We start from the raw sequence: 15,834 nt of genomic DNA, 5'->3' as shown, positions 1-15,834 counted from the left end.
TTTTTAATTGTACGAACGTAAACAATTGAGAAATGCTGAGTTGCGTTTTGAAATAATTCTAGAAGTAGGTCCTGAAACAGCTTCTTTTGTATATTTAAAACTCACTCAACAAATCCCTTGCTGATATTTTGATCGATAATGTAATATTTTGTTTCAATATTGAAGGGAAACATGACATGTAATGAGACTGAGTGCGCACGGATGCGCGAATTACACCAGCGTATCGAAGGAAATGAGTTATGCGTCTGTAGTAAGTGAGATCGTATTCGTAGGTGGTAGAGATATATTATTAACACGCCTGTCATGCCACTGATATAGCAGCTGTGGGCACGGAATATTAAAGATCGTACTTCGTGTCCTTCCGGTTCTGTTCCGGCGCGAGTGTTGCAGACCTGTGCGGTACTGTCTGTGCGGTTCTGTCTGTACAGCGGCGTATGGCGAAAACAATATTACAACCTGACTGGCCAAGTCTGTGTTGACCGTAATGGCAGTCTAGAAACACATAAGCGACTTGTTCAAATTTAAAGATATAATTACCACAGTTAAAGTAAACAACAATATCTCGTTTCCTGTAGACCACAAGAGACACGAGAAACATTTCTAAAAATTGAAAAAATAACACGTATTTTAAACAATTATTGAGATTTACTTTTAAAATTGCTTAGACTGTTTCAACATCCACTGGAATGAAGTTCCTACGTGAATCATCAAAAACTTTTACTTGTAAACAAATGAACATAGCTCACTTGGACTACTGAAGGTATTTTTGGGTCTAGAGAAAACAATATTTTCTCTGGAATAGCGAAACAGTAAATAAATAAGAATTTCATGAAATGTTACAAAATATTAAAATATTTATTGAACTGTCATGAAAGGGACGAACGATTATGATGGCAACAAAGCAGTACTCACATCAACTGCAGTTTGCAACAGAACAGATCAATTTACTTGAAGGGTTGATAATGAAATCACAAACATCAAAGTCAGCAGATTCTGGGTGCTGACAAGAAAGAAATTTCTTAAAGAAAGTAATATATCTGACCTTAAGACAAAACACACTTAATAATATTTAAAATATAACATATTATAGTGTAACAAAATATAAACAATAATAAGATTTATACTAATAATATAAACTTTAAGAAAGATACAGCCTCCAAAACAGAGCTTGTAATGAGGTCCCATCCTTGAATTTAAAATTAATATTTTAGATCGGTTTTATTATTGTACTTTCTTGATGGACTCCCTACTCTTAAGTTCTAAATAGAACTATTTATATAAACATGAAAAAAACAACATATAATAGTCAAAGGTGTAAACAATAAATAATTATTTAATCCTTCAGAACTGTAGCTGTCTCTTTTGACATTTCGGCTTTTCTGGAGCAGGTCAAAGTGGTTTTGTCGTGGTTCCTGCCACATGAAGAGATTACCAAAACAATCGAATGACTTGAGTGTTTATTCCTCTGTAGCCTATAACACCTTCCGTCATCTCTGGCACGAAGATATACTTGTGCTGTTGGTTTCAGCAAGATAACGTCAATCTTTAAGACTGAGAATGTTGTCACTTCAAAATTTACAGATCTATTTCCATTGCAACCAGCCTCAGCAACAGCTTAAAAATGGTTTGATTTCAGAAAATGCATGTTGACGATAGACGCAATGAAGTCGATACGATAGTTAAGAGATTTAAGGGTTGAAAACCTACACTTAGTGTCTTGACCTTCTCAAAGCCTTCACTGCGTTAAAACAGTACTTTTCCTTATTCAATAAAGATATACAGTGCCAGAAAAATGTTTCGTTTGTGGCCTCAGTCTGTATTCGAATTGTCGAAATTGGAGGTGCTAAGTCACTGTTGATTAAAAAGTCCCACAGGGATTAAACTCAGTTATGTTGTGTTTCTTTCCACGTAGATTATGTTAGGTCATCCACAAAGCATGGGAGCTCTGTTCAGGTTCAATATGGATATTAGTCGACTCTTTATTTCACCTTACACAGGAAACGATAAAACTGGAACGTTTGTGGCCTTAGTCTGTGTACGAATTGTCGGAATTGGAGGTGCTAAGTCACTGTTGATTAAAAAGTCCCACAGGGATTAAACTCAGTTATGTTGTGTTTCTTTCCACGTAGATTATGTTAGGTCATCCACAAAGCATGGAGCTCTGTTTCAGGGTTCAATATGGATATTAGTCGACTCTTTATTTCACCTTACACAGGAAACGATAAACTGGAACGTTTGTGGCCTTAGTCTGTGTACGAATTGTCGGAATTGGAGGTGCTAAGTCACTGTTTGATTAAAAAAGTCCACAGGGATTAAACTCAGTTATGTTGTGTTTCTTTCCACGTAGATTATGTTAGTCATCCACAAAGCATGGGAGCTCTGTTCAGGTTCAATATGGATATTAGTCGACTCTTTATTTCACCTTACACAGAAACGATAAACTGGAACGTTTGTGGCCTTAGTCTGTGTACGAATTGTCGGAATTGGAGGTGCTAAGTCACTGTTGATTAAAAAGTCCCACAGGGATTAAACTCAGTTATGTTGTGTTTCTTTTCCACGTAGATTATGTTAGGTCATCCACAAAGCATGGGAGCTCTGTTCAGGTTCAATATGGATATTAGTCGACTCTTTATTTCACCCTTACACAGGGAACGATAAACTGGAACGTTTGTGGCCTTAGTCTGTGTACGAATTGTCGGGAATTGGAGGTGCTAAGTCACTGTTGATTAAAAAGTCCCACAGGGATTAAACTCAGTTATGTTGTGTTTCTTTTCCACGTAGATTATGTTAGGTCATCCACAAAAGCATGGGAGCTCTGTTCAGGTTCAATATGGATATTAGCGACTCTTATTTTCACCTTACACAGGAACGATAAACTGGAACGTTTGTGGCCTTAGTCTGTGTACGAATTGTCGGAATTGGAGGTGCTAAGTCACTGTTGATTAAAAAGTCCCACAGGGATTAAACTCAGTTATGTTGTGTTTCTTTTCCACGTAGATTATGTTAGGTCATCCACAAAGCATGGGAGCTCTGTTCAGGTTCAATATGGATATTAGTCGACTCTTTATTTCACCTTACACAGGAACGATAAAACTGGAACGTTTGTGGCCTTAGTCTGTGTACGAATTGTCGGAATTGGAGGTGCTAAGTCACTGTTGATTAAAAAGTCCCACAGTGATTAAACTCAGTTATGTTGTTGTTTCTTTCCACGTAGATTATATGTTAGGTCATCCACAAAGCATGGGAGCTCTGTTCAGGTTCAATATGGATATTAGTCGACTCTTTATTTCACTTACACACAGAAACGATAAACTGGAACGTTTGTGGCCTTAGTCTGTGTACGAATTGTCGGAATTGGAGGTGCTAAGTCACTGTTGATTAAAAAGTCCCACAGGGATTAAACTCAGTTATGTTGTGTTTCTTTCCACGTAGATTATGTTAGGTCATCCACAAAGCATGGGGAGCTCTGTTCGGGTTCAATATGGATATTAGTCGGACTCTTTATATTCACCTTACACAGAAACGATAAACTGGAACGTTTGTGGCCTTAGTCTGTGTACGAATTGTCGGAATTGGAGGTGCTAAGTCACTGTTGATTAAAAGTCCCACAGGGATTAAAACTCAGTTATGTTGTGTTTCTTTCCACGTAGATTATGTTAGGTCATCCACAAAAGCATGGGAGCTCTGTTCAGGTTCAATATGGATATTAGTCGACTCTTTATTTTCACCTTACACAGAAGAAACGATAAACTGGAACGTTTGTGGCCTTTAGTCTGTGTACGAATTGTCGGAATTGGAGGTGCTAAGTCACTGTTGATTAAAAAGTCCCACAGGGATTAAACTCAGTTATGTTGTGTTTCTTTTCCACGTAGATTATGTTAGGTCATCCACAAAGCATGGGAGCTTGTTCAGGTTCAATATGGATATTAGTCGACTCTTTATTTCACCTTACACAGGAACGATAAACTGGAACGTTTGTGGCCTTAGTCTGTGTACGAATTGTCGGAATTGGAGGTGCTAAGTCACTGTTGATTAAAAAGTCCCACAGGGATTAAACTCAGTTATGTTGTGTTTCTTTCCACGTAGATTATGTTAGGTCATTCCACAAAGCATGGGAGCTCTGTTCAGGTTCAATATGGATATTAGTCGACTCTTTATTTCACCTTACACAGGAACGATAAACTGGAACGTTTGTGGCCTTAGTCTGTGTTACGAATTGTCGGAATTGGAGGTGCTAAGTCACTGTTGATTAAAAAGTCCCACAGGGATTAAACTCAGTTATGTTGTGTTTCTTTCCACGTAGATTATGTTAGGTCATCCACAAAGCATGGGAGCTCTGTTCAGGTTCAATATGGATATTAGTCGACTCTTTAATTTTTTCACCTTACACAGGAACGATAAACTGGAACGTTTGTGGCCTTAGTCTGTGTACGAATTGTCGGAATTGGAGGTGCTAAGTCACTGTTGATTAAAAAGTCCCACAGGGATTAAAACTCAGTTATGTTGTGTTTCTTTCCACGTAGATTATGTTAGGTCATCCACAAAGCATGGGAGCTCTGTTCAGGTTCAATATGGATATTAGTCGACTCTTTATTTCACCTTACACAGGAACGATAAAACTGGAACGTTTGTGGCCTTAGTCTGTGTACGAATTGTCGGAATTGGAGGTGCTAAGTCACTGTTGATTAAAAAGTCCCACAGGGATTAAAACTCAGTTATGTTGTGTTTCTTTCCCACGTAGATTATGTTAGGTCATTCCACAAAGCATGGGAGCTCTGTTCAGGTTCAATATGGATATTAGTCGACTCTTTATTTTCACCTTACAACAGGAACGATAAACTGGAACGTTTGTGGCCTTAGTCTGTGTACGAATTGTCGGAATTGGAGGTGCTAAGTCACTGTTGATTAAAAAGTCCCACAGGGATTAAACTCAGTTATGTTGTGTTTCTTTCCACGTAGATTACGTTAGGTCATCCACAAAGCACGGGAGCTCTGTTCGGGTTCAATATGGATATTAGTCGACTCTTTATTTCACCTTTACACAGAAACGATAAACTGGAACGTTTGACAATGATAAGCATACGATATCGAAGGAATTTACCAACGAAATTTCTCTCGTGTATGTCGATCAAGTGCTAACGTGGAATTACCATATGGTGACGTATTTGCAAAACCTTTTTCAAGCATTTGTCTCTTGGGAATATTTGGCCAAGTAATTCCGTACTTAGGTGGTAATGATAAAGTACGTACTAAAGGTTATCCATCATCATTTCAGCTATGGTCTGTTGCCGTGGACAGGATACTCGCGCAAAAGCGTTTTGCGAGTTTTCAAGACTTCAAAAGAAAGATGTCCAACTGCAGTTGGGAAAGTCGTAAGAACCAACATTAAACTACTGTATGACCAAATGCGTCCTCACAAAAGGTAGAAACGTACACAATTACGAAACCGGAGACAGGAAGAACTGCCGATCCGGACAACAGAACACGCCAGTTTATGAGCGCCTTCCTTCGCAAGAAGGTGTTCTTACACTTCACCAGAATACACAAAATGTGCTCCAATTCACCAGGCATTTAAAACTCGTCGCCATGTTATGACCGAACTGGCTTCTTGCTGTTTTGACGAGTTTAGCAAAAAAATACTCTATTTTTAGATCTGCTATCTGATCTCTCCCTCATGTGGGTAACTAACTTACACTTACCTGAGTTTTTCTTACACGATAGGGCAAGAAACATGTAGTGTGAACGAATACATATCGTATACTATTGGATGGTACGTAACATGAAGTATAGTAATTAATTAAACATTGGAATTGCTTACTTTTCAGGCCTTTTTTGTAAGTTAGGGCATGGATTACGTATAAATGATGTAAGCCAAATAGAGTTGCCCTGTCGATTATTTCGAGAGTTAAAATCTTTTACAAGAAATGTTCTAAATTTAAAACGATAGTAGCCTAGTTTCTGATGGAACAGGTTCAAAGAGACATACATACAAGTAGGCTTGAAGTAATAAAAAACCTCATGTAAACTCATGTAGTGCGTTTTGATTTTCTTTGGGTTTTTATGCCAAACACTCAACAAGAAAAATGCTCTGTTTTTCGTCCGGACTCCCCGTTTGTGCGTCAGAGATAACTCTTGTTACTTTTGACTATTGTAGGGAGATCGATCGTTGTAGTTCCCTTAACCCTTGAGAAATGTTAAAACTTGAGAAATGTCGGACGACTAGTAACCACAAGGCTAGACCGGAAAGTCTGTAGCCGCTGTTAAAAAAAACCCTTCTCGCCCGCTCCGCCCACCGAGGCGAGGGTTGGAATGAACGGCGTGGCGTCAGTGCGCGCGCGTGCGCGTGTGTGTGTGAATGGGGCCGTCGGATTGTGACCTTCGCCAAGGACGGGGAACCTGTTTCGGCGGCCAAAAAAAATATACTCGGAGGAATGCCAAGTCAGTAAACCCATTGTTTCCATAAACAATAGCATTCCTGATCCACATGGAACAATAGTTTAAAACCGATCGTCTAGTAATGAAAGTGCTTTGCAACTGATGCATTCCTACACCACAGATATCTGAAGTTTGGCTCTTCATACTGTCTGTCAAACTAGATAATAGAGGGGTATCTGGTATTGCAATTGGTTGATAGAACGATAATAACTTAGTATGAAAATTACTACAACACATGTAGCCTATTCTACCAAACTGTGTCTGTCATTAAACCAATACAGATCTACAGATCAATCAAATTGTTTTAACCTTCGAGCTGGCAAATTGGATCTCTGATCTCTGACTTCTAAGTTTTTGGAATATTTTGATTTCAAAATATCTTGACTTTCAGATTTCTACAGCCAGGTTACTTTTGAGTCTGGTGGTGCTGGTCTGTAACTACTTAATACTCTGTCCTTTTAATAACTTTGACCTTCAAATCTCAGCTTCAGGGTGGGGGTTGAAAACAAGGTGGTTGATTATCTCAGGTTTCTTGGCATTTAATCCCATGGTCCTTTGGCTGACCCCGCCTTTCTCCAGTGAGAAAATTTATCCTTTAACATTGACCCCCTAGTCTCTGCAACCCTAGTACTGTTTATAATTTAATCATTTATAAATTACTCATCCCAAGATTTAAAAAACTTGTTTTCTTTTCGTAATTTATGAACCCTTTTACAAAACATAATTCCAAAGTGACACAAAGAAATATTTATTGCCTTGTTACTAAACTGTAACGTATATGTGGTGTTACAGATGTATATGTGATGTTACAGATGAAGCCCGTTCATACTCCAAGTGCAAGGAAGTGTTGAGCCCTGTGAGTGGAGGCAAGTGGAGGAGAGAACGGAGACAGAGGGTAATAGGAGCACCACCACCAGAGTATCCCCACAAGACTGCCCCAGGGTTAGTATCAGGGTTGCATCTGTAACAGTATAGTTTGATCACATTTCATCACAGGCTGTCTCAGAGAGTTGTTATACGCTTCCTGTAACAGTCAGTACTGCTTGGTAGTCTCAGATAGTTGTTACATGTAGTTTTTTTCCATTTTTTTGATAACTGGTAAAAGTGTAATATAAAGTATTGTCAAGCAGGATTTAGGTCCCATAGATAGAGCCATGTTAACTATCAAGACAAGTATATTAGTTTTCAGTTTTGTACCAAAGAAATTGAGTGAATGTAACTGTTGCAGTATCCACAGTGAACCGATCGACATGTCGACACGGCGGCCTCGGGGATCTCCCCCCTCCTACTCCCAGTCCCTGTGTTACGTGCGCCGGCCCTCAGTCATCACTCCAGTCCAGCAACCCTCTGGAGTTGTGGGTAAGTCAAATGACAGATCAGAAAAAACAAGCATTTCAAAAATTACAGGAACTTTGCTTGCAGTAAGAATGTAATGCTTACAATTTTTTATACTAGTTAAGAGTTAAATTAAATGTTTATTAATCAATATTTGTCTGTAAAGATTATGAGAACATTACTAGAAACATGTGCCCTACCACAAAACAAAACTTTTTCTCTGAAATATTTAAAGTAATTGAAGACTCTTGTTGATCAGATGTGTAACATAATTTGGTTGTACTGAGCACTCAAAGACAATTTGTTTAAAAGGAGAGGCTGATCCCCTTTTAAGCATTATTCTGCCCGTCCTTATGGGCCACTAGACTGTGCAAGTGTGTGGATCTTTCCAAAAAGAATAAAGGGGAGAGCTGATAGAGTACAAGGTCGATGGTACTGATAATAAGTTCTATGGTCACAGACAGTATTTGTACCTGCAGTACCTCTAAACTCAGATTCAAAGTCCAACGTCTTATACCGCTCAGCTATCGGCACTCCCAATTAATTTAAATATTGAATATTAATGCATTCGTAATTTGTGTCTTCTTACTGGTGTATAAAGATAATTTTGTTATATTAGAAGAAGAAGGAGTCTGCGATCCAGTGATAGACGAACACTTCCGTCGATCGCTAGGCAAAGACTACATGTCCGTTTTTGCTGATAACGGCAGAATAAAGAAACCAGCCACTGACAACACCGTAACCGTGGATTCCCCGGACACTGCTTCATCTCTGTCAGGTAATAAATGATAATTTACAAAAAGTGTGGTCGGTGAATCACATATTAGTCTAAAGTTAAATACACCTATGTGATTTTATTGCAATACATCTGTGTAATATGTTAGTACCACATTCCTTGCAGTACAGCGTTTGAAAACGCTGTCACACACTTGACTCCTAGAATCTAGAGTCATGTGGGTCTGAAGAGATCCAGCAAATGATGTTGAAACGATGTGGTGTTCATTTTGAGCTTTTACGTTACCAAATTTTGTTGGTTCTCTTCAGACAAACATGACTCCAGTTCCAGGAATCAAGTCTGTGACAGTGTCAGATTCCAGAGCTGCACTAAGAGGAAGGTGAACTAGAGCTAAATTCAACACTGACATAGTTGAACACGTTATGAAATACAGTTAAAATACAACAGTAAATCAAATTCAATAATTCATTTATAATATGTAAAACTTCACATTTTGGGTGCAGGACACACCATATTGTTTAAAATGAACTTGTGTCCTTAAAGTACATTATCCATTCATGTCCATTAATAGAACGGAACTGATCGGCTATAGGTACAAAATGAATTAGAGAATCAAATCACACAGTCTAGTTAGAACCAAGGCTGTTGCCAGGAAAACTGCTTGGATTGCAACACCTTCAAAGATTATATCACTTTCTGAATTTTAACTGTGTTCTCAACAATTTTTTTTTTCAGGAATTTTCAATAAACAAAGAATTGAACATAAAAATAATTTTGAATAATAAACGTAATAAAAATAACAGTAAGTGTTATGTTCTATTTTTGTATTAAAATTGTCCATTCTAAGATAGATTATCTAAGGTGGATAACATTGTGAGATCAGTACTTTGAAATCCGTTCTTAAAAGTTGAAAAGAAAATTTTTCAACTCAGTACTGTCAAAGAAACTCAAATTTTATTACATACTTGATATGTTATTTTTATAATAGCTTTCTAATAATTGAATTTTATTAAATTTATGTCATGCATACTGTTAACGATATGTGCTTTAATGTTCATTGTTTGTGCTGTTCCTCCTGAAAAATGCAAAATTCATGTAAATTTGGTTAATTTTTGCCTCAGAACCTTTCTGGAGAGGAATTATAGCTACAAAAATATTGAAAAAAGTATTTTATATAATCTATTGAACGTTAGAAAACTATAGTTCAACCTAAGTTTATATTTTATCAATGCCAGGTTGTAATAATTTTATCAAGTATTTATTAAATTGGGTGAACTTATGCCACATTTTTCTTTGGCTTTTAATATCAACGTAATGAAAATCAAACCTTCCCAAGAAAATTAATTAATTTTTAATTCAAAGATTTTATGAGGTACCAAACATACATATATACAAAAAAAGAGTACATTTTAAGGTGTAGTGTTTCAGTTTTATTCAACGTTACAATAATTGTTACAGTGGACGATCACTTCGCGAAGGCTCTGGGCGAGACTTGGCTGAAGCTGCAGAAGGGAGAGACGGCCAGACTCAGATCCGACCCGGTGCCCACCATCCAGAGTCTGGTGAATTGACTTGCCACACCGGTGCAAGCAGCTTATGCCAAAGGTTATGCCATCCTCCGTGGGACTAGTAGTGCAGATTGCTTTTTAGAAATTCTCAGAATTCAGGTTAAAAATTGAGTAAACGGTTCAGTAGTGGTTCATGTAAAATGTAAACGGTAAGCTTGATTTTGAAACTGCCATTGTTTTAATGAAAATAATGTTTGGAACTTTTGAAATTTCAGTGTTTGTGTTACGTGTTGAATGTTTATAATAGTTAAACCGCAGAAGTTTTTTAAAGTTCTTGAGAATTAGTTGTAACACTATTATACAGATATCAGTATGGTTGAAATCAGTACAAATAACTTTAGTTATACAAATATGTGTTATAGTTACTCAATGCCAATACAATTCAATTTTAATTTTTAACTACTATTTTTATCCTTCAATTGTACAATGTATTCAATTATAAACTTGCATGTTGGCCTAATAATATTATTTTTGATTCTTCACAATATTTTTTTGATTGAATTGAGGTGATTTAAAAAGACATTATATTAATGATTCAATATTGTGTGTGTAAAATTTTGTATTCATGAATGAATATTATCACTATGTTATATTCTGTGAATATTAATTAAGTGAAAAGCATAACTTGCTTTGTTAATAATATTAGTTTATTTGATATTACAATCAGTTATCCTTCTCTTTCAGTGATTTGTATATTTTCTTTGATTTCTGTTGTACATTTTTAGTTATTTCTATTAGATTTAAACAATCAGAATTTCTTCATTTTCTTCTGTCTGTTGTATATTTTGTTTCTTTTATTGTTATATCACTTCTTGTATATAATTTTGTATGAAGTAGTGCTCAATACTTTCAGTCATTGTTTTTTTTGTTTTGTTATTTAAGTTGTAATCATTGTTGTACAAAGGTATGGGTTATCGTAATGTAAATGTTTAAATGTATTCAATTATAAATTATAATTTTATTTAAATATGCATCTCATTCTTTTCTCAGCCCTTTAACCACTAAATATTTTGTAAGATAGATGTGAATCAAGGTTTTTTTCTAAAATAAAGCTTATACTTACAATTAGGACTTAGTTGATTCCAATACTCAATACCTAAATACCCCGATAGTTTCGGTATTGAGGGTTCTTGATACCATGACTTTTACTTGATTCCAATGCGAATATTTTGTTATTTTGCCAATATTAATTAAATAAATTTATAAAGTAACAATATTTATTTGTCGTCATTGTTTCATAAATAAAATATTAAAGCACAGAATAATCTGTAGAAAGAACAATTTAACTTGTTGACTGCAGCCGACACCATACCACTCAGAGGCTGTACATCTGTCCAGTCTCGTGTAGCCTACAGTCGCAATGAAGGTATTAACCCTCTTCCGTACAAGGGGCCCAAATCGATTAGCTGATCACGCCGCCTGTATAATTGGTCTGAATCTGCCTCCTATTCATAACTTCTCATTATGTTACTTCCTTAACAAGTGCAGTGCTCAAGATGTCGTACTGGGAACTATTTCAACTAGTTGGTAGTTGCAGAATATTTCCGTTCTTTTTATTTTTCTCTTGCTTGTTTATGTTTATACACGTGGTTATTTGCAATGATATTTTATTATCTTCACAAATATAGTGAGTTCAATTCATAACATTGGTTGCAACGAAATAGACATTGGTTGTCGTGAATTAGACAGCTCTAACATAAGTTAATGTTATAAGAATGTTTTACAATTATTTTACTTTATATTCTTGCAACTTTAACAATAAAAATAGAGCAGTTACTTCACAAACTGAGACGAAAAAACTAAAAACATTTCATTTATCATATTAGTAAATACCTTTAAAACGTATTGTGATCTTTTAGGCTGTGTTAGTTTTGAAAACATGTTTCTAAGCTTTAGAACTGTACTAAATAAAAACAGTAAAAAAGACAACTTTTTTATGAAGTAATAAATTAAGCACTGTTTTCTGCTTGAGCGGCTGGATAATTAGTTCTTGTTAGGGCGTATCGGCACTACTTAATGTGTATGGGATATTGGCACATCAGTGCCATATTGTTTATTATGAAGTTGTTTTCAATCCCATTTCTAGAATTAATACTTTTTTACACGAAATAAACAAAATTCATATTTCATAATGCGAGCTTTCAATGAACTGTAACATTTCTAGTAGTCATTATATAAATCAAACAATCTCTATGCAAGTTATAACCAAGTACAATTTTAAAGATTAGACAAATTCGGTTATCAATAATTATTTCCTTGAAGTGATATATAATCTAGTGTTTCCTTTTACAGAATCAGACTGATAATGGCAGTCACAATGCTCACAATAATGAATTATAATATTCACATTCAACCCACTGGAGAAGCTATAAGCACTGGTTACTTACCGAGTGGTTCAAGACTGAATAACAAGCTATACACTGGTTATGTAGTCGTTTAACCACTCTTTACTGTTATGGACCGTTGTAATTCTGAAAATATCCAACATATGGTCATGGTCTTTACTGTTTCCTTTAATAAGAAAATAATAAATTTCATTTCGTTTTGCTACTGGCAACACTGAATTAACCACCTGTTATTTTGTGAACGTTTCGTCAATGTTTTCGTTAGTCAGCTGCTAAATGTGAAGTTAGATGTATTGTTTTTTTTTTTATAGTAACTATAAAAAAAACATTACAGTCTCACAACAGATGTTTGGAAAATCTGTGGGATTCTATTGTTGCTTTGTTATTAGACACTGATTATAAGTGCAATTCTGATATCAGTGATAGTGATGAAAGTGTGGAAGATCATCATTGGAAGGTTATCATTTCCCATTCTCAAAATCTGTTTACGGATTCACGGTTTGTGTGAAGATGAAGAATTTGAAGGTTATTAGGATTATTTTACAATTGTAGAGTATTTTTATTATTTGTAAAATAATTTTGTATGCAGTGAATAAAAAAAATCTGAAATTCCTCCCCCTTGTTCCTAGGAAACAAGAATTTTGAGTCATGTTCAGCAAAATCATAAAAAACTCATAATATTTTTCTTTATGTAAAACTTATTGTCATATTTTAGGTGAAGAATGTTAAAGTTAGTTAGAAAGTAACTAAAAAATAATACAAATATTTGTTATAAAAAGTGTATATTTACAAAATTAACTGTTAAAAAAATTGTATTACAAATATAGTGTATTAAATTTTGCTGTGAAGACATTTTGCTGGTAACAAAATTATTTCTTAATGTTTTATGGATGTTGTTTTAGACAGCTTTAACCTGGGTCTTGCATTGTTGCCCAATTCTATTGCTGCTACTGATCCTGCAAGGCCTCAATGAATAGTTCAACGGGTAAAAATATAACAAAGTAGATTTACTGACAATATCACGTTTTATTGTGATGACATCTTTCATCTGTTTAGCTGAAACATAATATGGTGGAATGTACTGCTGACATTTGGCGAGCGTTCCATTATTGTATTTACTACTATTGTTATTTATTTATTAAGTTTTATGATCCAATTACACTAATAGGACACTTTATAATAAAGTGTGTACCAGTATTTTTTAGTTTGTTGCACCATGTTTCAAATGGTGATACAATGTTTCAGAATCTGCCTATATTCTTTAAGTTATAAATAACAGGAATCATTATTGAATTACGAATCAAGACTACTATTTGGTGTCTGTAAAAAAATTAATTATTTTGGTATCAGCCCATGCCTATTTAAAATATTGTAACTATTTTTCTCTTTTTAACGTATTAAATTAATTTCTTTATATACTTCAATATAATAATACTCTTAAAGAACAAAGGGTGTTATTAAATCAAAAGAAAACCTCAGATTTTAAAGTAATAATTACAAAAATACAAGATGTAAATTCTAAAGAATATAAAAAAGACTTCACAGGCCAGTACTCAAATTGATAAAGCCAAAACATGTTACTGATATTCTCAAAACAAACAATGAGAATAAAACAGCATGGAAATTTATAAATAATGAACAAAACAAAATAAAACAAAGGCATGTTAAAACTGAAAAGATCTAAAAATAAAATAGTCAATGATCCAGTGACAATTGCAACTTTGTCAAGATATACTGCTTTGTAATTTAAATAAATTTAATGTGGAAGTATAAAAAATGTCTTTTCCATTAAAATCAAGATATACTGTTCAATTTTTTCTCTTTACAACTTTTTACAATTCAACAGCTTGTTTGATGCACTACAAATTTGTATGAGTCCAATACTTTAAGCTGATTACACCAGAAATCCACTCATTTTGATTTCAGACCATAGTACGTTATAACATCTTAATAGGAATAAAGGCAGAGTGTGGTGAATAGAAACAGTAGAACGTTTTGTCTAAACATTATTTATTTACAACATAACTGACACTATTTCACTAAACAGTTGTGTCAATTGCTGAAATACATGACTGTCACATCAATGTGATAAAAGTAATAATATAAAAAAATCAGTACAATAATGAGTCAAATATACAATTCTTCATTAAGCAAATACAATAATTACAGTAAACTTAAAGCATTATAAATTTAAAAAAATATTCAACAAACAAGTACTTTTATTATAAAAACTAAAAACATGATCTGAAATATGTGATCTTTCATCGATTATTATATAAATTAATAAATAGTAAAAGAAGTAAATGAAAATACTAATAGGAATTATAGGCACTAATATAATTAAAATAAAGTTAAATTAAGAATTAAAAATATTACTGACTAGAGGTTATTACATTATTTTCAATGTTATATGGCCTGAACTGCTGATTGACTAATAACATTAACGTGTACCTTGAAATGTTTGATGAAGATACATGCTAATGTTATTATATTTTACATAAGATTATGGCTCAGTGGTAGCATATCACACTGAAAACTGACATGTTACCAATTATTTACCACTTAGTTGACTCTCTTGCCAATAATTGTTTAAAATTGCTGGTAAAAATAAGGCCCAATCATAAAAAATACAGTATCAGGTAACATTTACGATTTACATAACAAATAATAATATTGTAGACTCTTGGAGCAATTGGAAAATTCTTTAAATATTCAAGATGAAACCTTTGGTTTCGAAAGGCCTCGTCCAAAAAATAAACAATTTGGAAAAAAGTAGTGTTTTTATTAACATTTAGTAATATTTAAATAATAATATATTAGTTTCATACTAGATTTCTAATTTATATTTGGTTGACATTATAAATTTAATAATCTAGGATGTGTATTCTAAGTGATCTAAAATAAATTAAGAAAACTAATATTAAATTTGTAGTGATATAAAAACCATGTGTGTAATATACAAAACTAAATTTTAAATACAGTTATTTAATTTATAAGAATTGATTTTGAGATTTATATTTATACAAGTTAATAATCATGATAATCTATATTCAATTGATTTTAATTGCTTTATAGAAAGTATATAGTAAGTGCAATACAATCGTGGTAATGGCTCGGCCGGGACCAAACGCCAAGTCACACGTTGGTTAGATGGTCAGCATTTCACATTATACTGTTCACGTAGTTCACCGTATTTCCACTAGATATCGTAGGTATGTCTCTTACTAAGTGTTTACATGCGACAAACAAATAAGTAATTTTATTTTCATACTGTGGCTAAACTGATTAAAACAAATATTTTGTGTCTGTTTCGCAGCTGATAGCTCATCTTGTACTGTGTTCTCTGACTGCTTGTTTACTCTATGTGTAATGATGGAACGTGAAAACTTGCGTGATTTTGAAGTTGTACAGTGAT

The 15,834-nt window shown here is 34.2% G+C and overlaps 1 protein-coding gene across 2 annotated transcripts in view; it reads left to right on the top strand.

The window, feature by feature from the left end:
• LOC124357817 overlaps positions 1-11,041 on the top strand; it is a 40,118-nt gene extending 29,077 nt beyond the window's left edge. For both annotated transcript variants that reach the window (XM_046809877.1, XM_046809885.1), the window contains 4 exons: positions 7,248-7,377; positions 7,664-7,794; positions 8,390-8,548; positions 9,965-11,041. In XM_046809877.1, the coding sequence (XP_046665833.1) occupies positions 7,248-7,377; positions 7,664-7,794; positions 8,390-8,548; positions 9,965-10,077 (533 nt within the window). In that variant the 3' untranslated portion in view covers positions 10,078-11,041. The remainder of the gene's footprint in view (positions 1-7,247; positions 7,378-7,663; positions 7,795-8,389; positions 8,549-9,964) is intronic.
• Positions 11,042-15,834: the final 4,793 nt, after the last annotated feature.

Source organism: Homalodisca vitripennis, chromosome 1 (assembly GCF_021130785.1).
Source record: "Homalodisca vitripennis isolate AUS2020 chromosome 1, UT_GWSS_2.1, whole genome shotgun sequence".
In the NCBI taxonomy this organism is placed as follows: domain Eukaryota; kingdom Metazoa; phylum Arthropoda; class Insecta; order Hemiptera; family Cicadellidae; genus Homalodisca; species Homalodisca vitripennis.
The sequence above is the reverse complement of the archived record's forward strand: the minus strand, read 5'-3'. Positions and strand labels throughout refer to the sequence as shown.